The sequence below is a fragment of the Mixophyes fleayi genome, chromosome 4, assembly GCF_038048845.1.
Source record: "Mixophyes fleayi isolate aMixFle1 chromosome 4, aMixFle1.hap1, whole genome shotgun sequence".
NCBI lineage: Eukaryota > Metazoa > Chordata > Amphibia > Anura > Limnodynastidae > Mixophyes > Mixophyes fleayi.
The window spans coordinates 154,958,555-154,984,897 of record NC_134405.1 but is presented as its reverse complement, the minus strand read 5'-3'; the positions used below and the strand labels follow the sequence as shown (position 1 = coordinate 154,984,897).

The window sequence follows — 26,343 nt, the reverse complement described above, 5'->3', positions numbered from 1 at the left end:
ATGTAATGTTGTTATTGTATGTTTTGTGAAATATAATTTATTGTTCAAGTTGCTTTGTCACAGTTGGAACCCTGCAAGAAAGCTGCAAGTAAGACATAGAAAAAGGGTAGCAAGCATGGGCATGCAGTATCACCCAGGGTAAACAGCCTCACGTCTGGCTCCAACTTCAATGTTTGGGCCAATACGGGCGGCGTGCCAGGTTCTGCTATTATAGGGTGATTTACGCAGTGAGGCTGGTTTCCAGAGGATATTGTGGCAGTGCCTACATAGTAGGCAGAACGCACCCTAGTTTTAAGATAATCTTGAAAACATTTGGTACATTTTATAATAGTTTTGCACGCAATTTGTCTGCCAAGTATGAGTTTTAAAGTGTTTAATAAGCAGTGACCAAAATATGCTAAATACTTGTCTCAGAGTGATTCTTGTATATCGCTCGTTGGCCTATTATTGAAAGCATATCTAGTCATAGGGCAGTTGTGTGGCGTTACCAGATCACAGCATTTTCGGGGCTCTATAATAGGCAGGCCATATTATATTATGTATGATCTTCAATATTGGCTGTTTGTTATTATTGATAGTTGGTCACTGCTGTCTTTGGAGCTGATTTAGAGAATAAGAAAGAGCTAAAGTATTGTGCAACATTTTCATGTTAATTTAAATACAGTTAAGCATACAACAGGAAGACCTTTCCTTTTAAAGAGTTTGAGTTGGGATTATAACTGTTTGTTAAATTCTGTTTTTATTACTACTTTGGACTGCTTTAAATAAGCGGACCTCTGGTACAGTGTTTATGGCATTATGTTATTAACATTTGTATGCACAGACATGCCTTTCTTTGACATCTAGAACGCTACAGCTTTTGGGGCTGTTGTAACTTTTGTACAGCATGGTGACACGCGCAACAGAGTGACCATTGACTGCGCATGAGCCGATTACTACTTAGCTGCCTGGTCTTTCACACCGCCTCTAGGCTGAGGTGTCGCTTCAGCCTCCTTCTACCTAGAGCTAATGACGTCACCCCATACATCACTCGCTTCCACCTCGCCGCAACACCAAACCTCACCAGCAGGTGGCAGGTTCTCTCCTCCGTCACTAAGTCATTCTCTCTCCTGTTTATCATTGACCCTAAAAGAAAAAAGGAGAAGGAGAAAGCAAAACAGAGAGAGTGAGAGAGAGAGGGCCCTGTCTGCGGCTCTCAATCCTCTGGGGTACCTCGTATGTATTACTATCGGGACATCAGGACACTGTGGGAAAATGATCAGAGCCTGCTTGGAACTCCCAGGGATTATGATCTGATTTATCTACATTGTTCTCTTACACATCTCCATTGGAAGCTAGAAAAAACTTTACTATATGCCACCAGTTGGAACTGAAAGATCCCTCTACCAGTTTATCTCCTGGCGGACCTTAGTCCTTTTTTTGTGTTAATCTTTTGTGCTTTATTTCCTTATTTTCATTTATTCCCCTCCCTCCCCTTCCTTTTTGCTGTCTTATTAATCTCTGATCTTGTTTCCCTCTGCTCTTCATTCTTATCGTCATTATCATTGTGTACAATAACCATTACCATTACACTGACTGTAAAAGAATGGAGTTCTCAGAAAGGAAAAGGAGCAGGAAATCCCAGAGCTACAAACTGGTGAATCAAGGTAAGCATCAGCCAGGAGGGTCTGTAGGAATTGTTTCTTGGCTGTGCGTGGAGTGGGCACGGTATGGGCGACAGTGACACCTGTCAGGAAGTGACAGAATTGGGTTGGGTGACAGAAGGCATGTTGTTGTATTTGCAACGATCCGCTGTAGCAATACAAGATAAGGATGTCAGGGCTCAGACTGGTAATGATTAGTTCCGCTCAAGTCTAGAGTTTCTGCAGCAGCTGCAGTGCCTGTCATCCACAAGTCGTCTAGCCACCGTGGGCTATATAACCCGGTGTGTGGATACAGTGGGGTCTGCTGGTGGCCTGCAATTTGGGCCTCCAGTTGATAAGCCCCCGGTGACAGTTTGTTTTGGTGTCCGCAGGGAGACATAATGACAGACAAGCTGATGAATTAATAGGTCTGCAGAGGACAAAAGCTGGATGGACCCCACTGAGAGCTAAATGCAGACTGCATGCTAGGATATGAGAGGATGGCATAAATAAGAGATTGCATATAGAATTCGGCTCTTACATTTATATATTAGGTTATATTGTTTTTTTCCTCTAGGCTTACAGAAAATGTGTGCTCACTTATCTGTAACATGGAGCTTTACATAAACCAGTATTATAGTCTAAGAATGGTCTTCTGTGGCATATGTCATAGTTTTTAAAACTCCAATGCTGAAATAAAGAGAAGATGATATTAATGGTGTGCTTATATTTTGGAGGTGGTGATGTGTAGTTAGGAAAGGCCATGAACATGGAAGTAAAGCATGATGTATATACCTTATGTCTTCTTTTGACTGCTCCTGAGACTAAATAAAGTGGAAAGAGGGTGGTCTGTTGTCAGAGTTCAAAGCAGGTGACAGTGTGTCTCACAAGCCCTTAGCTACACATTGCAATGTTCTCTATGTATTATAAGTTGTGTGTGCAATATATATTCGTATAAGTAATATATAACTAGACTGCATATTAGGCCATTCAAGTTGGATACTATTTTCTTTGCAACCATTTATCTATAAAAAAGACATCAAAGGAACTTGTGATTTAATAAGCAGAAAATTGTAAAGAAAATTATAGGAAATTGCTAATAATTAATATACAGTCTGCTAGAACTGGTTCCTATGCGTCACTGCAGATTTACACATATTAGCAGCTATGCTATCTTTGATAGGTCTGATATAAACTCTATTAATATAAACTAATATCAGATATGTCTATATGGATTGCTGCATACCTGCCACTCTGACCTCTTTTCAGGGTTATAATTATCTGATTCTAGTTTCCCCCACTTATTTTCCACCTGCTGTAAGTAGGGTGATTACTTAATTAAGTAAAAGACTCTTGTCCTTAAATAACAAATTTAACCCTGTTATTGTAATTGGAAAATAAGTGTGAAAATCAGAAGACAACTATTATATAAAAAGTGAGTCAGGTTGGCAGGGTCAGGGATAAGGCACACATATGAATAACCAACATTTTGGTCTCAGATTTGTGTGGAATATTAAACTGCAAGTCAGAGTGGAAGAGGTGTACCTCACCTGTGATAACAATAATTCATTTGCATTTTGTGTACGGGATCGCTGACCTGAATTTCCGTCTTGCACTTATTTTCACTTGTAATTTCCAAAGCCACAGATAATTTGGAATTATACCTTTGTTAATGTAGCAGTAACATATTTCACAGCTTGGCACAAACCAGTAAAATTCATAGAGGCCTAAAAGAAATGTGATGGAATCCTCGCTCTTCATGAATTTAAAATCTAGGAGAGAGAGCATAAGTGAAAGCTAGTAGTATATATCATAGTTGTCCTGTTTGTATGTCTTTCACAAAGGTCAAGATGTGACCTGTGGTTGTGTTCAGACAGTTGGGGCTTCTTTTAGAGTTGATGCAAATTTCCAAATGGGCAAACCATGTTGTGATGCTAGAGGTGTAAATTAATATTTTTTTTTACATGCAGGGATAACGCAGTTGGAAACTTAAGTACAAGTATAGAGGGAGCGAATGGCATAAATTAGGCCCCACGTCACAGCCGAGTCATTTTGACGCGGGGGGCATTGCGAATCGCGTCATGAAGGCCCCCATTTCGCCCACTTCACTAGGAAATGGGCAGGATGCAGGAGAACGGCCTGCTCTCCCGGAAGTCCGGGATACCTTCCCAGGAATTCCAGGAGAGTGGACAAGTATGAGGGATGATAGTGCCTGCTTGTAGCACACAAATACCGAGCAATACTGCAATTGAGGGTTGACATAGAACTCGCCCCCCCAACTCTAAATCTGTCTGCACATTTTACATTTGCCCCACCCCTTGCTGTGTAACATGATTTTGCCAGGATGCAAAATTACAACTTCTTGCGGGATTTACTCTTGCCCATAGTGTTGTTAAAAGCTATATTTTAAATTGCCTGGAATAAGACCCTAGAGCAGTGGATTCCAAACTTTCTCAGTTCGAGGCATCCTTAGGGTCTCCATAATTTTTTCAAGGCCCCCCTAAGCCAAAACATTTACAAAGTAGTCTCCTGCCTTGCTTACAAACGGCCCTGGCCTTGGCACCCCTGTGAGATCGCCGTGGCACCCCAGGGAGCCACGGCACATCGTTTGGGAACCACTGCCCTAGAGACTTATTTCCAGTATAGTGTTTTGTCATTGTGACAGATACCCATGGTAGATCAGTCCATAAAAGTAGTACCCTCTTTTAGTGCAAGTGAGAATAAATAGAATATTAATTAGTAACACCAGTAAATTATTAACGCAATGTCCCTATGGCAGTAAAAGGCTTGGTAAACAATTGCTGGAAATAATTGATTTTAAACTCTTACTTTGTTAGCAATTATAACAGGATTAGAATTACACCATTGGAATTGCGGCTTTAATTGAGAAAAAAATCTTAGATGATAATATTGTGAAATTTACTTTACTTTATTTTCATATCTAAAACTGAGTTATAATGTTCACATAATCAATGGGGGACTCATTTTGTATAATAAAATGTTGTAGTGCAGCTAAACTATTATAGCAAACCTTTTTTCTATCATCCTTATTTATAAAGTTCCAATATATGGACATATGCTTGTTATGATATAACATTTTTTTCTAATGCAAGTTCCTACCTGCATGCTTTATTTTTTATGTTGCAATTATCCTTCAGTAGCTATAATGTCGCAATCTCTAAACTGTATTCCCCACTGGTTCCTAGTGAAAACCTTCTGCACATAGACCGTGCATACAGCATATATCATTTTGTTTGCGTTATCAAATTTGACTCTCAGCGCTAATATGCTGTGCTGGGACTGTGAATTATGTGACGTCAGCTGAATGACACGTGCAGGACTTCAATATATTGTAAGCACAGAACTATGGCAACCATGTAATGTTACGTTTTCTCATTCTAGTAAAGATACCATTGCTTTCGTATAGGAGTCTTCTTTAACATAAATTTAAAAAAAACAAACTCTTACTTTATCCAGATAATAGTAATCAGTACATCCAGCATTTGTAAACTAGCATTCCTTGACATAAATGTGTTATTTTATACTAGTTACACTGGTAGTCTGTATCGACAATAGTCATGAGAAATGTCATATCCATGGATATCATGACAACGTCATGATGGCTGGGACGACAACGGTCAGGACACTCTGGGCCTGAAATGCTGCTTCCGGGCATGACAGGCAGCCGGGCGCGTGTGCAACTGTCTTTAATTAACTAAACAGCCTTGGAAGCTGATTGATATATGCTATGCTCCCTGCATTATTGTTGTCTCCCCTATGTATATAACGCAGGCAGACTAAGCCTCCGGTTATAGCTCTTAGTTTGTGTTGCTGATCTGCTTTCTTAGTGTGCCCTGACTTTGGATTGTTTCTCTGTTACTGACCCTTGGCTTTCCTGGATCCTGATTATTTGCTTGTTGCCCTGATCTTTGACTTGTTTCTCGGATACTCTTGTTCGCTGCCAGCCCTGACCCTTGCCTGTTTCTGACCACACTCCCTGATACGGACCCCTGACCATGGCTACTTCTGACTACCTGCTATCATCTTGTCTACTGCCTCCTACTTCCAACTGCGCTGCTGCCGCCAAGGATAAACTTTTACTAAGCTAAGCATAAGACCTGGGGCCATCTAAGTACCTGTGAGCAAATAAAGCTCTATGGAAAAGGCGACTGCTAAAAGTCAGTTCTAAAAGTTTATCCTGGTAACCATGAGCCATAACATCGTTCACCTACCGAAACTACATAAAACGCTCAGAACCCTCCAGACACCTTAATTTTTGCAATGTTAGGTAATTATATGCATGTATTCAGCATACAGGAGGCGGTGCTCACGCTTATCACTATCTATGCAACAGTACCAGTCTGGAAAATACATAGATCAATTTTATCATGAGTGGAATTGAATACATCCTACCATATAATTATTTCTGGCACAAAGGAGAATTTTAAAATCACAGCGCTGGGAATGCAATGGGAATACGTTTTGCACCGAGTTACGCAAACCTCTTTGTCGCAAAATGGGAAGATGACCACATTTGATTAAATAATTGATATCTACCCATATATCATATGCTGAAAAATATAAATTGAAGATGTATTCTTCATATGGGATGGTAGTCTTTATCAAATTCTAGGGCACATCAATCAGAACCAACTAAACATTGATTTTACCAAAACCAGCCATACACAAGTACCTTTCCTGGATCTAACATACACAAAAGAGGTAGATTGCAGCAGTTTTTGCTAGCTTGTAGCAATAACTACAAAAAATGGATAAACAATGTACCTGGTGGCCAGTTTTTAAGAATGAAGAGGAATGTAAGAGTTATGAAATGTTTGAAACACAAGAAATACACAATACACTTAAATAAGATACTTATTGAAAGAATTTACCATGAAAAGAGAGTAAACATGACACTAGAGGAAGTCAAGAAATTGGATAGAAAGACACTCCTCAACTATAAGAATAAAAGGACTCAAAAGATACCAGATATTTCCTTTATCACACAATTTAACAGTAACACTGAGTAGTCGGAACAAATCATTTGTAAACAGTGGCATACATTTATTATCCCGTGCATTCGCGTAAGGGTTAATCTTTCTTATCTTTATATTTTAATATTTTTTTATTTCTTTTTTTAAAAAAATGTCTCCACTTTTTAGTTGCCACTATTTATTTATTTATTTTATTCTTGTTTTTGTTTTTTGTTTGGGTTGTTTTTGTTCTTGTTTTTGTTTTTTGTACGTATTTTCTGTACTAGTTCACAGAGACATTTGCGCTCCCTAATTACTAGATAGCACTTCTAGTTTGCAAAAGTATTTTGCGAGAGCAGGAAGTAGACACCTTTATGTATGCAGTGCAAAACTAAGGTGTGTTACGTCAATGTACAGCAAGGATGTGCCAAACTCAAACGCACGCAGCCACGTCCGATTCAAGTTTTAGGTATCTCAAAGTTACTAGTTTTTCTGCCGTTTCTCTTGCTCCAGCTACAGGGCTAGTCTAAGTCCTGATTACTAGTGACGACAGTCTCGTATGATATAACATGTGTTTACAATCAGGAGCAACTGTAAAAATTAATTTTTTGTTCTGTAGACATTAAGAACATCCTAATAAATGTATTTCCAGTGGATAAAGATATAAAAAAAAAACACACTTTTTTAAACTTATCATTTTTGCCTTTATTATCAACAGGTGACATTAATTGAAGATTATTATTTTTTTCTGTGCATTTTTCTGTGAATTTATATTTCACATAGGTATTGGATGTATCCCGCAGTGTCTTGTGTAGTGTAGTAGAGTATAGCAGGCCAACACTCGAATTCATCAGCACACATATCTTTAAATCTACTCCTTGTTGAATGCAAGCGTGCGAGTGCCTGAATTCCGTGCATGTTAAAGCAAACGTACATTGCGCTCAGCATGTGTGCCTTTATGAATCAGGCCCTGTGTGACTAAAAATACATAATGCATTAAAAACAGGCAGCATGTGCTAGAGAGCTGAGGATTTGGGGAGGGCAAACTGCCTATGCTTTTTTTTATTTTCTATATATATACAGGGATATTAGATGTTAGGCCCTCTTATATTATAGTTGGTGAATGTACGCCGAATGGGTCCCATTAAAAGTATAAGCCACTTGCGGAAAAATGTAAATATCTTGGTATACGCCAAGCTATGTTATTAGAAGCTTCACACACAGTAAAGTTACACATGTAATTAAAAACAGTCCCATGTACACTCACTACCGTGAATTATGTAGGCCATAAATAAGGGTATACCAAGCAGCTATTTAGGACAAAAAAAGGTGATCTTTTATTTAATTGAAAGGAGTTAGAGTTTAGACTTTCATGTGAAATTTACAGTGCACCAGATAGAGGCATACTGTCAGTTAGTGGAGGGTATACAATTCATGATATATTGCATCAAGGCCCCCGTGCCGCCATCTTCACTAGGAAGCGGCCAGGATGTGGGAGGGTGGTCTGCTCTCCCAGCAGTTCGGGAGAGTGGGCAGGTGTGCCGCAGAGAGGTGAAACAGCATGGTCAGTATATTTTGTTTAAGCATAATCTCTTCACTTAGTTAATGCATATTATTCAACCCAGTAAAATAGTATTTTATATATTAATGTTAATTACTTGCTTTACTTGCTCTATGAAGTGCTATACAAGTGAAAGTGGAATATGTAAAAGACATTTGCTATTATCAGTCTAACTTGTAGAATATTAATTAAAGGTAATCACGAGCTTACTGTGCGCTAGGAGTTTTAGTTTATTTCATATGCCGTATGTTTAACATATGTCGGGTCATTCCACATCAACTGATCCAATTTTCAATTACATTTTTATCCATAGGTTTCCAAATTCTGATTTCACTCAGTATACCTAATAGGTCATCAAAGCTGATTACAGATTTTGAATTAAATTTTTTATCGCATGTAGTTTTTGATTAAGAAGGGTTTGAAAATGTCAAAAATATATTATCCATCTATTTATGATATATTTGATATACCACATGACTAGGTTTTAGCAATTTAACATTTCAAGGCCAAGGATTCAAATATGTGAAAACCGATTTCCCCCAATAAATATGCCTTAAAATTTTCAGAAATTGTTTATTCCTTGATGTTTTAAGATTGTCCATACCAAATTTAAAGTGAGATCTCCCAGGCCAAACTAAGTGGTGCCAGTGCTGAGCTCCGGCTTCTGGCTGCATGTGGTACACCTCCCTGCCACTATAAGTAATGTAATAATTCTAGGCTGATCCTTGGAGACATATTAGCGTGTCAGCCTGGATCAGTTAAGGGTTTTGTAGGTTGGTCTACCCACCTCAGATTGGTGCCACAAATAATACAAAAATGTCGTTAGTAGCACTTTAACTAGCTCTTATACAAGCTAATTTAACTAATAATTGCAATTGTAATAAGAAATCTGCTTGTTCCTGTGACAATGCCTACCCTTGCACTATTGTGTTCCCGCTACCAAAGAGATGAAAGCTCACACTTTAATCCACCCCTTAGATGTTCTGTGTAGCCCAGCATTCCTAAATCAGTGTTCTGACAGTTATCCAGCTGCGCTGATCCACAGTGAGCAGTGAGGAAGGATTCAGCCAAAGCAGCCAGCTGAGCAACTACATACTACCCAAGATGTGAGAGTAGTTCCAGGTGCCGATGTAGGAGCCTGGTGGCGGAAGCAGATAACATCCCACAACTGGGTGTGCCACATTGGTGTGCAGTTGAAACTCACAGTAGATGAGTGTCTGGCTTGGCCAAGCTGTGGCAGTAGGATTAGTCAGTGATTACTAGTAGCTGAAAACCAGCAAAGACCCAATGGGGCTTAAATTTCCCATAAATATTGTGACGGCACTGTGTCACTGCTGTTACTCAGTAGAGACCCACATTGCACAGATCCCATGGTACATCCTATAAATATCTGTTTCTTTTCAGAGACCTCAAATGCCATCCACGTACGAAAGATGCCACACCTTCTCAGGGCCGGATTAAGGGAATGGAGGCCCCTGGGCTAAGGGGGCCTCCATTCCCCAGTGAGGCCCCCAATGTGAGCCGCCCGCTGCCCCCCGTGAGGCCCCCCCCAAGCACTTACCTGTCAGTGCAGTCCTCCTTCCACGGCGCGCTGTAAGCTCCTTACTGAGGAGATCTCGTGAGAGTTTGTGAACTCTCGCGAGATCTCCTCAGTAAGGAGCTTATAGCGCGCCGGGGACGGAGGACTGCACTGACAGTGCTCAGCAGCATTGATCGGGATGGGGGCGCCCCCGCCCCCAGACCGATCAATAATGCTGCTGAGGACTTTGAAGGGCCCCCTGGATGCCCGAGGCCCCTGGGCTATAGCCCAGTTAGCCCTAGGGTTAATCCGGCCCTGCACCCTTGCACATATTGCAGCATCTTTTGTTAGACTTTCACTTTTATTCACTTTGCCCAAAATCCCCCTCCAAGCCAACTGCACGTATGTACTCTGAAGAGGCAGCATTAGAAGGTTGGCCAGCAATGCTGCTTCACCAAGACTTCAGACTGATGTATCCGCCATGTAGGAGATTCTATATATATTAAGTACAAAGCAGAGAAGCACTCTTGGACTTTCTACCTAGAACCTCATTTAATTAGCGGTTTTGGAAGAAGTGCAGAAGACTATTTCCATGACAGGAAAGTCACTTACACTTAAACGGGGTGGGGACCACGGATCCTGGTGGTGTGTGAAATTGTTATTAGAGGACCCCTCTACCCTCTGTGAGTAGTGCTGCCTCTGATTTTAGCAGCAAATACTGGAGAGGGAAGGACACAATTCTTTATACTGCTATATGTCTATAACTGACCACTACAATTAAGCTTTTATTCAGGCTTCTATTGTTATGGTAGCTTTTTCAAAACAGCTTGACATGTGCTCTTTAAGTAAAAAGAAATTCTGATATAAAAGACCTGGTACTCTAAATGTCAGATAGGCCTCTTAGTGAGACGTTCTTTAAATTTGGGTGACTTTTATTTGTGTTGATAAGATAGACATACCCAGGCTACTGGCTAGACAGCGGTATAATATTTCCTACTGTGTGTCTCCAAAATGTTAGACGTGTCCAAGGAAAACTTATATGAAATGAAACTGATAGTTTTCAGACATACCCTTAAATCTGGTTGGCGGGTGACCCTTTGCTGTCTGTATGTGCAGTTAGGGACCATACTAACGGACCCCATGTGACCTGGTTGTTCAGTCTCAAAACCAAATGGTCAGATCTGTCCAATTTGGAGAGATTAGTTTCATATGACTCCTGAGAGTGATAGGGCTTGAAACTGAATGTGGAAAGCTTAAAGTGTAAAATAAATGGGGGAGGTCACAAAGAGCTGAATGGACACATTAATATTCATGTAGATAAAAAAGATGAAAAGTTACGTTCGTCAAACAAAGGCTACTTTAAAAAGAGTCCACACATCACTACTAACAAATTAGAAGAGTGTCGGATGCTAGCTACAAGTTGCTAATGATAGCATCCGGAATTCTCATAGCTTGGATGGAATGAGACATGGCCTAAATTGTACCGATTGTAGTGTTGGCAGGTTATGCCTCTTATTTACAGACTGATTGGAGGAAAGACACAGAAATCTCTCCGACCTGGTTCTTATAATGTTGAAGTGATATTATTAGAAACCGTCAACCACTCTCTTGCCTTAACACCCTTCACTCCATAGGTCTTCATGAAACGGCCCTTTTCTGGTTCACATCCTACTTCTCTGGCTGCTCATTTAGTGTCTCTGCTTCTGACTATTCCTTTGCCCCTCTTCTTCTCTTTATCGGAGTCCCTCATTGGTCTGTTCTTGGCCCCCTGCTCTTCTCTCGCTGCACCACCTCTCTCTGCAAATTTTTTCAATCCTTTGGCCTCCACTACACCGAAGACACACAAATCTATCTTTCCTCTGATGACCTCTATCCCTCCTTCTTGTCCCATGTATCTACCTGCCTCTCTACTGTCACTACCTGTATGTCTCAATGCTTACTCAAAATTAACTTAAGAAAAATTCAAATTCATCATCTTTCTCTTTTTCCATTTCAGTTCAAGTTCCTCACCCTCACTTTCAAAGCCCTCACCAAGACATTTTCCCCATACATCTCTGACCTCGTCTTGAGATATACCACAACCCAGCTACTCCGCTCTACCTCTGACCCTCACCTCTCTTTACCTCTCATTACTTCCTCCCACTCCCGCCTCCAGAAGTCCTACTGTGCTCACCATTAAAACTCTTTACCTTGCCTCACCTGACTCTCCCCCAGCCTGCAATGCTTCAAATATTCTGGAAAGTATTATTTTAGAGATTGATATATATTTTTTTTTAAAAAGACTGTAAATGTTGAATCAATGTATTCAATACATAAAATGTGAAATGTTTTGTGTGTTTTTTGTTTATATTTATTATTATGACGTAGCTGAAGTACAGCATTTTAGTGCACGAAGGCGCAGAGTAAATAATAATGTTAATTTGTTTCTTTAATACAATTTTACAGACCATATTTGCTTTAAACATGTTTATTTAAAGTTATTTATTGTTGTGTGTAGCAGTGACTTTAACAAAGTAGTCAGAATAAGAATCCACAAATTAAAAAATAATAATTTAAGTAAAACCGAGAATGGTAACGTGGTTAAGTGGTATTTAACTTTCCCTTATATCTTTAATATTTAGGTTTATAATAGTGTTACTGATAGCAAAACTAAAACAAGTTACCTTAGTAAAAAAATAAAATCATAACCTTCCAATTTTCTCTTAAATGTGATCCTGTTTTACAGATTACCACCCCGATATCTTTAAGGCCCCAGAATATAATGAAATCAATGGAGAATCCATGGACTCACAGCATTTTTCTGGTAAACTCTTTAATACTCTATTTACTTTATTTTGCACTAAAACACAGTGTTTTAAAATGGTAGTATTTGTTTATTTTTAAGGTGGGTATTTCTAGGGTCTGTGCACCTTATTGTATTCAACTTTCATCTCTTGCTCATCCTGGGTGTCTTCCATTTTGAATAGGACAACTCCTGTAGCCAATCAGATTATCCGAATGTTCACAGCGCCAGGAGATGGGTGAGCTGATCTTATAAGAATTATTGACCTGTCAATTCGTGTGTACAGGTCACGGCTTTTCATAAGTTCAGCTCACTCATTATTAGCATTATTTGAGTGCATGTGAGAGGAGCAGTGTTGTGATGTGATGAGAGTAATGGAGGCAAGTTGGAAGCCACTGGCTGAATGAAATAGTGGAAGGAGCAGGGTCCTCCAACAGCAGAGTGGTGATGTAAGCGTTCTGATGTGGAACAATCATATGATTTCTGAGGGGAGGTCTGAAGAACAAGTGCGGGGGGCATGACAACGCAAGTTGTGTCACAGTCAGCTTTGGATTCATGATGGCGTGTTTCGCAGTAAAGCGCTTCCACAAGACCTGTCCTGCCTACTTCAGAAGAAAGTGAAGCGGGGTCCGGGAAGATGGCCTATTCCACCCACTTCAATGTCATTAAATAAACAACATATTTTAGGAATTTTAGTCTATCTTTTAAACATGGTCACTTTCTAGCAACTGGAGATTACTTGACTAAATCATTTACTAATGTAATGTAGATGGACATGAGGAAGTCTGCTTCTGTTAGATGTGTGCAGCATTCTATTTAATATTACATAAGGCTCTTCTGAACTTTTGATGATGCAGAAGTCAGTGTCCCCCTGGTTGCTATTAAGTTGAATCACCCCTAGCAGTGACAGAGCTGCACTACATAAAATTTAGCTATGGTAGATCCCCAGGATTTCCCCCCAGCATGCCAAGCACAGGAGACACAGGGAATTGTACACAACCTTAACTAGCCCTATCCTAAGATGTTTGTGATAATATCATTAAAACACACGTGACAAATTACTTTTTATAACCCTATTGCCGCAGAGGCTTTTTTCACCCCTGTGCTGAGCATTTTTGGGCCCATCACATATTTAATGCCTGCTGATCAAAAACAATCAGCAGGCAATAAATAAACATTGCATGCAATAAACCACTGCATACCAGGAACAAGACCTGGCATTTTGGCGGTGTTCTAATCCAGTCGCCTAGCCATCACAAATTGGCCCTTGTCAAAGCCGCTCAGATCCTTACACTTGCCTATCTTTCCTGCTTTCAACACATGGACTTCAAAAACAGACTGTTCACTTGCTGCCTAACATACTTATATATTGTAACAAGTTCACTTTTATTCATTAACCCGTGTATATATATATATATATATATATATATATCTGTATCTATATCTATATACACGTGTGTGTGTGTGTGTGTGTGTGTGTGTGTGAATGTATATATATTCTGTGAAAAGAGCAATTATTGTGCTAGGTGTCTTGTTTTCTTTCGTGGTTAATTGCAAATTAATTAAATGCTGTTGAAAATTCATAAACTAATCAAATGTGGGTAATTCAAAAATAGGCACTAAAAGTGTGAACATAATTTAAAATAGGTTAACTGCTAACAGCAAAGATGAATATATCTGCACGAGCTTATTAAATAAGATTTATTTATTTATTTATTATTGTTTATTTATGTAGCACTAGGGTCATTCCACATCAAATCAACACAATTTTTGAAAAAATTCTACCTTACATTCTCTAATTTAAATTAAATTTGGTTTAATAAATGCTGGCATGGGTATAAAGAAAACCCCCAAATCTTAGGCTGATATGTGCACTGGTTTTGAAGTTATTAAAGCCTTTAAAGCTGCAATTTTTTAACGAAAAATAACGTTTTTTTAAATTGCATTTGTAGCTCACCTGATTGAGCTTGAGAGTTGGACAAGGTCTCATTTTCAACCTCTTTTTAAGGACTTTCATATGATATATAACACAGCAGTATGTTTCAATAAAAATAAAAATTGTAAAATTTTCAAATTTAAATTTTTATTTTCTCAAAAAGCCATATTTTTTTTATTTTTGAAAAACAACTAAAGAATTGTTCATACTGGTTTTAATAAATTCCTAAAGTTTTATTTTGGGATCATGATGGGATAATCTGCTATAAGAGCTTTCATTTTGGACTGTTTGTTAAAATAATGAAAATGAGAACTATCTAGGCCTGTTTATTACTTTTAATTTATCTCTTTAAACAATCCCTTGGATGTATATTATGTGCAATAACACAGTATGTTAATACTGAAATATTATTATTTTTTTAACCATGTGTATTGGAAGGTTTTTATAACACAAACAAAAATTAAAGCAAACAAGAAAACCCAAAACAAAACAAAAAAACTGACATGTTAGGCTAACAAGCATTTGCTAATCTAATCAATGAATTGACATATTAGTTATCTAGGTTAAACATGTGGTAACAAGTTAGGTAAATGTTTAACTATAGGATATAAACAATTATTAATGGAAGGGCTGACATTATAGCCGTTGTCAGTGGATAAACTAACAAAACATATACAACATTTAATAATATAGCTCAGTATAACACATAAATAGGTGGATGTGCAGGACAATGGTAACCAGGGACCCAGATAGAGAAGCCTGTGAATATACTAGTCAGGAGGCACAATAACTTCCCCATCTCCAGAATGTCTTCTATACTTGGAGTTGTACCAAAGCTACAAATGCAATTTAAAAAATGTTAAAAGCAAATTTTTAATTTAAAAATTGCAGCTATAAAGGCATATAACGTCAAAACCAGTGTACATATCAGCCTAAGATTTAGAGGTTTTCTTTACACCTATGGCAGCATTTATTATACCAAATATCATTACATTCTGAAATGGTCAGTTTGAAACCCTGTGTTGATTTCATGTGAAAGACCAACTAATTATATTGCGCAGTGCTGTACAGAGATAGATAATGGTAATATATGGATATTAGAAGTCACCTGGAAATTGTGTGTCCATATAAAAACGTATTAATTTAATTATAATAAAACTGGCAAATAAAATACTAGTTATTTTCAAATAAAGAAACCATTTGAGAATTTTTATTACCATTTAATTTAATTATGTTTTGGTACAATTGCTTTGTTTCCACTCAATTATGTATTTTCCTTTTTAATGAGGGAACAGAAACCTGTTACAGAGCTGAGCTGTGTGAGTGATTTGTGGCTTTTTGTGTCAGTTTGTTGGGATCCTACAGTGGAACCTAGTGCAGTAATTATGGCCCCCTCCATGGATGATAAGGACAGAGGTTGTATACCACCAACAGGGCTGTTTCCACACTGGGGTGTGGCTGTGTCTCTTTGGACATGACATATTACATTTTAAAACTGTGTTGCTCTCACCTGTTATTTCAGCTTTCACAACCTGCTTCTGGTTTCTTCTGGATCATGGAATGCTGGGAGCTGTCATAGAGCTATAATCAAATACAACCTGTACCAGCCCCATCTGAGTAGTATTCAGCATGCGTGTGACCCCACACTATAGTGAGATCATGCTCTCTGCAGGCACATCATGCCCTTCTCAGCCACATCATGCCACCCCCAGTCACATAATTCCAGCCCTAGCCACATTATGCAGCCACACCCATGCCACATCATGTTGCCACATCAGGCTGGCAGCCTGCTACGTCTTGCCTCATAAGTACACCATCCCCAGCCCCATCATGGTCTCCACTGCTCTTACCTGCTTTTTCTTATATGATACAGAAATACACACAGACACTACACACAGAGTAGTATTGGGACCAACCTTGATGACTATTCAGGTGACGATCTTTCTCTTTTATCCTGGGTGTTCAACTTACTGTTCACCATCTCCACTTGGATGTCCCATCAATGCTTGAAGCTCAGCAAAATGTTGCACACCTCCCAGTGTCACTCTCCCCCTCTAGTCTTTCTCACCTTTGACAACATCACACTCTCCCCAGTTCCCCATGACCTCTGCCTTGATGTCATCCTCGAATCTGTCTTCAGCCTTACTCCAGACATCTAGTCCTTTGTGCTGTCATGTCAGTTTCTCCTTCAAAATACACCCTATTCTCATGTTACCAAAACCCTTATCCATTCGCTCATTATTTTTCACTTTGACTACTGCAGTAGTCCTCCAGTCTGTCCATCCCGTCACCCGTCTATTCCCACTGCAATCTATCCTAAATGTCGCTGAAAGACTGATTTCACTCTGTCTTTGCTCCACATCCAGTGTACCACTCTGCAAATCCCTTCATTGGCTCCCCATATACTCCAGTATCAAATTTAGGCTACTCACACTCACCTTTAAAGCTCTCAACAAAACCCTTTCTCACCTTCTAAGTTCTGCCTCTGACCTATGCCTCACCTCCACACTGATAATCACCTACCCCACCTCCAAGAATTCTCCCTTGCTGCTCCCCAGTTAAAGAACTCCCTACCCTGCATGACCAGACTCTCTCATAACCTTTGATCCTTTAAACACTCTCACAGAACCCAGCTCTTCACTACAGCTTGTCCTAGCTCCACCTGATACTTTTCTGTCTGGCTGTACAGTCCCAATTTCCACTCCGAGTCCCACTAGCTCTTTTTGTCTTAGTATTGCCCTCTCCCTCTAGACTGTACGATCTCATGAGCAGGGCCCTCTCTACACTCTGTCTCACATACGCACCTTTGTCAGCCTCTTATGTACTTGGTCTGTGTTTTGTAAGATTGGTATCTCTCTATGATCTGTTATACTGACCGCCTGCCACTGCAGGGTTTACAAATAACCAATGATCATAGTAATCATAGCAAAATATATTTTTCTCTTTGACTAGTGATGTTAGAGAGCAACAAAGATAAACATATCTCTCATAGCTGTTATACAGCTCTTTATATATCTTCTGTATTATATCTATACAAACAATGAGGACTTATTTCATTATTTCAAAATTCATTGGTAAGATGTCTTAATTGGAAGAATGTATCCCTAAATGTATCATGCACTCTACTGTAAATTTTTATTTTAAAGATACCCTGTATTTCTATGACATATATGAACACACTCCTACCATTTAACTAGCCATGGAACTCCACAGTGACTGAGTCCTTCTTTTATTTCATACAGCATAGTTCGAACTAAAAACCTTGTTTACCAACATAAATGCATTTATAGACGTGAGTCATTCCATTTGCCTGGCTGTACGCCTATGTGTTGCATAAGCAGAGCATATAAGCCAATAATTTGGGTTTTTGAACTACACTAAATATGGCAGCCAACTTTTAAATACATTGCAGATTAATTCATAAATTTAAGCAAAAGGTGAGATAGCTTAGTTCAACATTTTTTCTTTCACTAAATCAATATAATTTTATTAAAGTCAGGTTCCACTTTAAGGCCAGCTAGTTTGACCTAACATTTATTTAAATATGTTTAGCACAGCTGCATTTCTTCTGGAGGAAAAGGTACATGTGAAATCCAATACCCTGGCTTGTTTTAGTGGCCATTCCCTGTTAATAAGCACAGTAATATGTCAAGCATACATCACAGTAAATGCTATTTTTCTTGCTTACTAATTTAATATTCATAACCTGTAGCATTATGTGCTCTGTCCTCAATTGGCTGAAATTAAATGTTTGTCATCCTTGTTAAAAATGAATTGTCATTAGATAATAGGCATTAAAGATGTATGAGACTGAGCTAATTAAATGCCCAGAGTAAAATGGAAAAGAAAATGTTTGACCGCCAAATGTAGCTCTAGTGTTATGATTCAAAAGAGACAGCCTTCCATGTAACATGTGACAGTCAGCTTTGCACAGTATCCACCCTTTGAGAATTGCTCCATGAACCGTTTTGTGTTATAGCAGCTACATCTGTCTCACTGGTTTATTCACTTATAATTAATCAAATGCTTTATAAAACAAAAACAAATTAAATGTATATTAGTGGTAATTATACATTGCCAAAAGTGCTGTAGCCTCCAAGCCTAAAGCTGCAATATAAAGTACAATGTCTTCTTTTTGGGAATCTCAATACACTGTTCCTCCATGTTGTGCATTCAGACTGGCATACACAAATGTAATTGTTTGCGGAATGAGTTGTACGTTGAATTTGGAAATTCTTTCCAACACAAGTAACTAACTTGGGTTAACTTGATATGTTGTCATTTTAGCAGATTCATCGTATGCTAATAGCTCCCATTTAAAGCACAACTAAAGGCAATTTTCATGAAGGACTGTATTTGGAGTTGTTTCGGCCCTAGGAATTCCTAGTGAATACACCCTGATTTAGTAATTGTGCAATCCCCATTTTCATATATAGCACAATCGTCCATTATATTTCATGGAAACATAGGTGATCAAGTAAAAAATAGATTGCCATTAAAGCTGCACTACCACCTAGGAATTTTTTTTACTAATGTGCCCCCTCCACCTAGACGGAGCCCTGAGGGTATACCATCCAGCCATTTTTCCTGGGGCTACTCAGTTTCTCTCACAAATCCAGATGAAAACCAAGACTGTGGCTTGTGATTGGCCCTCCTGGTCACACCGTTCTCTGCCGCTATTTAAAGATGGTTAGCTTAATTGATAAACCAGTTTGCATTTATAGAACCAACAGAGTAGAGGGTGTTTCTCCCAATCAACAAGGTGCATTTTCCTCAGGTCTACATCCTACTATGTATGAAACTAATAGGTGAGATGGTCTCCACCTTCGAAATGTTTCCGTACGGTTCCATTCTCGCATAGTTCAGTGGGACCTCTTGCTCAACTAGTTGGGATCCCATCTTCGGCTGGCCTCTCAGACGCTCCAGTTGTCTCCCAGAATGCACCTTTTCCTTGGTTGGAGGCGGGTCAGGTCCTTCATCATCATCATTAATTTATATAGCGCCACTGATTCTGTAGCGCTGTACAGAGAACTCAGTCACATCAGTCCCTGCCCCATTGGAGCTTACAGTCTAAATTCCCTAACATACACAGATAGAGAGACTAGGGTCAATTTTGATAGCAGCCAATTAACCTACTAGTATATTTTTGGAGTGTGGGAGGAAACCCACGCAAATACGGGGAGAACATACAAACTCCACATAGACAAGGCCATGGTCGGGAATTGAACTCATGACCCCAGCGCTGTGAGGCAGAAGTGCTAACCACTAAGCCACCGTGCTGCCTAACCACTAAACATTTATATATTGTCTGAAATCCGCCTGTGTGGCAGCCGGTGGTTCAAGCCTGAACAAAGGTGTAGCTAACATTGTTTGGAAAAAAAAATTTGGATCCATCTAATCAGCGCTGACCCCGTTCTTACATATTGTGAGATGTTTTATTCAATTAAACAGTGACATTGCTATATGATTATGTATCCACCATGGTGCCATCTTCATGATATGAGTCTGGAGAATATATAAACTATAGAGTAGACTGTTGTATAGAAGTAGCATTTTACTAGTTCAAGATATACAGACTAGTTAATGGACCTTGTCAATCATAGGGGAAAAAATCATATCCTTCAATGCAATATTAAGTTAAGTCCTGACAACAATTGTGTTTTTAAGTTTGTCTCAGTGACAAACATAAATCCAGGGTATTACCAATTTTCTGTATTGTATGCCAGTCATTAGTATGGTCTCTTTTATATTGTTCACTAGAATGCTTTTGGTATTGTATATCAGTCACTAGGATGCAGTCTGAATTGTATGGTGGTCACTAGGATGTTCTATGTATTGTATGGTGGTCACAAGAAAGTTCAATGTATTGTATGGTAGACACTGTGATGCAGTCTGTATTGTATGGCGGTCACTAGGATGATCTCTTGTATATCGTTCACTAGATTGCTCTCGGTATTGTATATCAGTCATTGGGGTGCAAGTTTGTATACTATAGCGGTCACTAGGATGCACTATGTATTGTATGGCGGTCACTAGGTTGCTCTCTGTATTGTATGACAGTCACTTGGGTGGTCTCTTGTATATCAGTCACTAGAATGCTCTTGCTATTGTACATTGGTCACTAGGATGCAGTCTGTATGTATGGTGGTCACCAGGATTCTCTCTGTATTGTATGGCAGTCACTAGGATGGTCTCTTGTATATCACGGGTCAAATTATCATGCAAAACAGTATAATACCTGCTTTGTCTTGCAGTACATTGCATGGTGCATTCATGTAAGTATTTTTATTTAATTTGCACATATTTTTTTTTATTATTGCTGATGGTAGTCTTTACAAGTAATCAGTTCTATTTAAAAGTGTTTTTTTTTATCTTTGAAAGCCACCCCTGTTCCAAGAAAATGTACAGATGGCATTGGGAAGGTGAAACCTCTTCGTGGGGGTAAGGGCATATCATTACCATGGTTGGCGTACCCTAAAGTTTTGCAATGTGGATTTTTCTTATTTTATGACACCCCAGTTAAAGTGTTGTCCTGCCTTCATTGGCTAGACCTAATTGTGTGCTAGTCTCACCTACAGTTGAATTGGTCCCACCTACATGAGGCCCCTTTAGAATTTTACTTTAAGTTCCCAATTCGCTCCTGTTTGGTTGTCATCAGCATAGAGGTAGTTATGGATGCAAAATCAGTGACCAAGAGAAAGGGTGTACAGTGAGGAAAGCAGTGGACTTAAAAACAGAGCCCTGTGGGACCCCAACAGATAGCGAGAGTGGAGGGAAGGATGTGTGACAGTGAAGGAGTAATTAGAAAAATAGTTAGTGGAAGAGGAGAGTACTGTGCTATGAAAGCCATTGGAGTGAAGGGTGTGCAAGAAAGGGTGATCAACTGTGTCAACAATGACAGAGAGGTCCAAGAAACCTTCTGTAAGTACAGAGAGTCGTAAAGGGATTGGGAGGAGAGAAAGTAAGATGGATGTTTGAACACAAGCAAATCAAGTAGAAATAGGGTGGTAGTTGGAGAGAGAGCTGGTCAGGGGCTGGTTTCTTTAGAGGGAAAAGATGGGGATTACCGTGTATTAGTTGGGGTAGATCTTGGGAGACTGGGGAGGGGCAGTTGATCCAGGTAGTGCAGGGCAATGGAGGAGCTGGAGGCTCCTTTGCCACCTCCTGGCTGGGTTAATGGCGTAATATCAATATATCTACATATACATGCCGGTACAGGTAAAGGGAATCAGAGTACAACTCTGTTAGTAACACAGTGGGTGGTCTACAGAGTATATTCCTCCCTTGTACTCATTGCATTCGGTATGGATATCTTCCCTTATTCTTTGAAGTATGAAGTTCAACATTTTCTAACACACTTTTCTAGTTACAAAACATAGCAGTACCTGAAATAATAAATTTTCATGAAGATGATACATTTAAAATTAAGCAGTTTGTGTACATAAATTAAAATAATTGATGTTGTACAACACCATTCACACAACACAAGTACAAAATTATTTATATAGTACTTAAGTAAAAACAAACAGTGTGCCTGTTTTGAAAATCTGTGCTGAAAATGACATGTTGTTAAGGTCAGTTGCATAATAGATCCCGAAAATGAAAGCAATAAATTAACCCACAAAACAGTATAGGACAGAGAGACAATTCTCATAATCTTCTATATGGGGTTAGAAGTTAGGCTAGGTACATACTACAGTGTTTTCAGCCGATTATCTGGTCAATCGGACGAAAAATGACTGATTTGCCCAATATCACAGTAGTGTGTATGTGTACCCTCGGTTAGGATCTCCATAGAATTTACACAGTCATGATCTTTTCAGCCGATGGTTATGACAGATGAAGAGCACAGATCTGAAGGTAAATCTTGTAAAATGTGTATCGTATGTACACATGAATCGGCATGCTGGTCGTGACTTTTATTTCAGTCATTGGTAAAATCGTTATAGATAACACATTGGTTGAAAATTTCTGTAGTGTGTACCTAGCCTTACAAATGTACAAATGATTTTGCATCACTATGGTTATAATCATTTTATTCTGTGTAAAGAACATGCACATCAACTTTAACTTACAGTAGTCTCATGTTCATATAATAGTACGACAGTCATTAATTAGGCTCACTAAATAAACCTGAAAGTGTTAAATGCAGAGCTAATTATCTTCCTGGCAAACACACTAGTAATTTATTTCTTTGTATCTATAATAAAAAAAATAAAAAAAAACTTCAAAGCTGGTTGACAAAGTGAGACAGCACGCAGAAGGCGTTCTTGAGAGCAGACTTTAAAGAAATTCTTACAGCTGAAAACACTCTGGGAGCTTCTAGCTTCTATATCTGGATGAGTATATTAACTATCACTGTATGAAATGGAAAAAAATACCCAGCTCTTTCTTATTATAGGGCAGCGCATATTCTTGTGAATCTCTGGATTTCAAATGTTGTGTGAAAGCTTAAAGGACAATCTTGTCACAGCCCAAATTGACTTCTCAAATATTAGTAAGTAATTTGTAAGTTATATCTAAGGACAGGGCACAAAGGCCTATACCTAGTCTGGCCAAATGTCAGAGTGTATAGCCTGAAAAGCTTCCTAAAAGCCATTCTGCCTTTTACAAGTTCTGGCCATCATTGTTTCCATCATACTTGCCCTCTTTCATGGTGGTGAGATGGAGGACACCGTGACGCAAGCTCTGTCCACATCACTCTTCATATCCCCTCTGGCAAGTATGATTTAATTAATTTTACCCCATTTAATATGCAAAACAATTATCAAGAACACATAACCATGACAAGTACACATTCATGGTAATCATGCAAATTATGATCACCTCTGTGCCTTAGTTTCAGGCCCGGCGCTCCCATTAGGCAAGGTTAGGCACTTGCCTAGGGCGCCGGGCCCTGGAGGGCGCCACAGAATTCTAAAAGACTTTAAAACTGTACGGCGACCGCTGACCATACCTGTCACGGCCGCCGCACAGCATTCAGATGCACGGGGAGGGGGGAAGAGGCTATTTTGTCACCACCGCCGCCTATCTGCTCCGTCTCCTCCCCTCCACTTACTAGTGTCAGTGAGTGGAGGGGAGGAGACGGAGCAGAGAGGCGACGGTGGTGAGACAAGGTAATGAGAGGAGGGCGGCGATTTTTGCGTGGGGGAGGGGGGGGACCGGCGATTTTTGCGCGGGGGGGGGGGGGAGGGCACCGCTTTTTTAAAAATGCCTAGGGCGCCGTGGACCCTAGCACCGGCCCTGCTTAGTTTAGTAGTAGAAACCAGCAGTCATAATGAAAAAGGCACTTCATGTCAGAACAGAGACCAGTAAAATTATGTAAACCTCAGCCAGCAGAATTGAAAGCAATGATAATAAAGGAAGTCCAATCAATCTTCAGTCATTTATGTAACCCTGTTAGAGCAGCCACCACTGGTTATGGGGTATTAGATGATTACATTACTTTATTTTGCACAAAATGGGCCTGAGTGATTAAGGAGAGCAAAGCAAAAAAGGAGTAAATTTGCTCCTGGACAAACCATGTTACAATGCAAGGGGTGCAAAGTAGTTTATTATTTTGCACATAAAGAAAATACTGGCTGTTTTTTCATGTAGCACACAAATACTTGATAGCTTTATTTTTACACTGACATGAAAAGTGGATCTAAGGTATGCCCTACCCCAACTATAAATCTGCCCCCACATTTTAAATTTACCTCCCCCCAGGCGCGGGCTGGGAGGTATCAGCCCGGGGGGCGCACAGGCGGCCACATCGCGTGTCATGTGATGCGGCCGCCTGTGCGCTGACGCGGCCGCATCGCGTGACACACGATGCGGCCGCCGGTAATATAAAAAAATTATTGCATCCACGACGGGGAACGGGGGGAGGTGGCCGGCCCGAACAGCCGCTAAACTGAGCTATCCCCCGGTCCAGCCCGCCCCTGCCTCCCCCTCCAATGCAACATGGTTTTGCCAAGCTGCAAAGTTGCTCCTTTTTTTGCTTTGCTCTCCTTAATCACTCAAAATCTGTTATCTGTCAAAAATAGCACTGTGGTGAAAAAGTGAGAGGAGTGTGGAAGGCCCGGTCCTTAGAACTTCTCATCCTATCTTCAATAGATAATGCACATTTATTCATCCCTTGGCAGAGGTACGTTACTGACTTGAACTTCTTGCATTCATGTGACAATTTGAAGCACAGTTCATCTGTAAATAGAGGTTGTGATAAAAAGGCAGGCAGCACACATGTTTTTTTCATAAGGGACAAGCTCTGTTTATACTACAATGATATTTTTAAAAGAAAACAGTTAATGCCTATTCCAACACTGCTATTAATCCATTTGTAGTGATAGTAAAAAAAAATAATTTATAGATTGAGTTGAGAGAAAATAATACATTGAAGTCAGACTGTACAAGCAGAATGCTGCTGCTGAGAGTTACAATATACAGTCATTTTACCCCATGGCCATAAAGTATGTGCTGACCGTGTGCAACATGTACATCACCTTGGAACCAAATTATGATTCCAGTTTGTACCATGATTATTATATTGTACAGCGCTGCAGAATCTGAGGGCAGTAAAATGATAACCATAACATTGTATTTTTCATCCCCGTTTAATTGAGTCTTCCACCAGTCCTAGCCTAGAAAAATGCTGGCATACATGTTGTCACACGCTGGACTCTCGGGTTCACTGCCCGAGGTCCGACGTGCCTACCTGCTGTCCGCTCCCCTCTCCGTGCAGCTGCTTCCATTGGCCATGTCTTTAGTTCTGCGCATGCGCGGAACCACTCGCCTTTCTAGCCTCCTGCCCCTCTCCTATTGGCCAACCATTCATTGCTGGCACTATAACTAGCACCTCCCTCCTCCTCTAGGTGCCGGTTCTTTTAGTCAGTTACCTGCCTCTGTAGGCTCCCTGTGTCTCCAGCATCCCCTGTGAATTGGTCCGCAGACTATCGCATCCTGTGTGCTACCTCCACTGTCCAGTTGAAATGCTCTGCAGATAGATCATTGCATCCTGTCTTCAGCATCCCCTGTGAATTGGTCCGCAGACTATCACATCCTGTGTGCTATCTCCACTGTCCAGTGGTAAGACTCTGTAGACCATTGCATCCTGTCCTAAGCTTCTCCTGTGTATTGGTCCACAGACTATTGCATCATGGTACTATCTCCACTGCATAGTGGTAACTCTCCACAGACCATTACATCCTCTTTCAACTACCTCCAAATGTATCTATCCACAGAGTTATCGCTCTGCTGTTGCATTACTTCAAAGTGCCTTGCAGTTATTCTATTCTCCCAGGTCTCGTTGGGTACTTCCCTAGAGGGCCGCGACCGGCAGTGCAGAAGCCGCAAAGTCCAAATTTCCTTGCGGGAATCCCAGGTGAAAACCCTCTGCAATGTTAGACTTTGCACCTCTGGGAGGAGTAGTACCAATCCCAGCAGAACCAAGAAGGATCCAACCCATTCTTTGGCAAACCTGATACATATGTTATACTATACAAAATGTAAGTAGTAGTACTGCATGCACTACAAGAAAAACTCAATGTCAAGAAAGGAGCAAGTACGATCTGAAGCACAGCCACAAGTAATGGTAATAAATAAAAAATATTGCATATATTCAGTACAGTTTTCTACTATTTATTGATTTGACACATGTAATATTTGGTGATTGAGATATTTTTTATTTGACATTGACTGTACTAGACGATGATTCACCATCATCATCAGCTATTTATATAGCGCCACTAATTCTGCAGCGCTGTACAGATATCTCACTCATATCAGTCCCGATTCATGGTTCATTCTTGTGCCTCATCATTGTTAATGACTTGTCTTTGTAATTGTTTCTGGTTTGTATGATTTATATATTTGTAGATATTTTTCATATAGGGACTTTTTTATGGATTTGCATAGTTTATTACCATTAATAACCTGGAAAGTTAGATCCTGCTGCATTTCAAGGGTTTGT

General features: G+C 39.8%; 1 protein-coding gene across 3 annotated transcripts in view; it reads left to right on the top strand.

Annotated features, from left to right (window-relative positions):
* Positions 1 to 947: 947 nt before the first annotated feature.
* The window catches only part of BEND7 (BEN domain containing 7), a 52,089-nt gene continuing 26,693 nt past the window's right edge, over positions 948 to 26,343 (top strand). For 2 of the 3 annotated variants that reach the window (XM_075208662.1, XM_075208663.1), the window contains exons 1-2: positions 948 to 1,646; positions 12,401 to 12,478. In XM_075208662.1, the coding sequence (XP_075064763.1) occupies positions 1,586 to 1,646; positions 12,401 to 12,478 (139 nt within the window). In that variant the 5' untranslated portion in view covers positions 948 to 1,585. The remainder of the gene's footprint in view (positions 1,647 to 12,400; positions 12,479 to 26,343) is intronic. The other variant, XM_075208661.1, reaches the window with a different exon arrangement.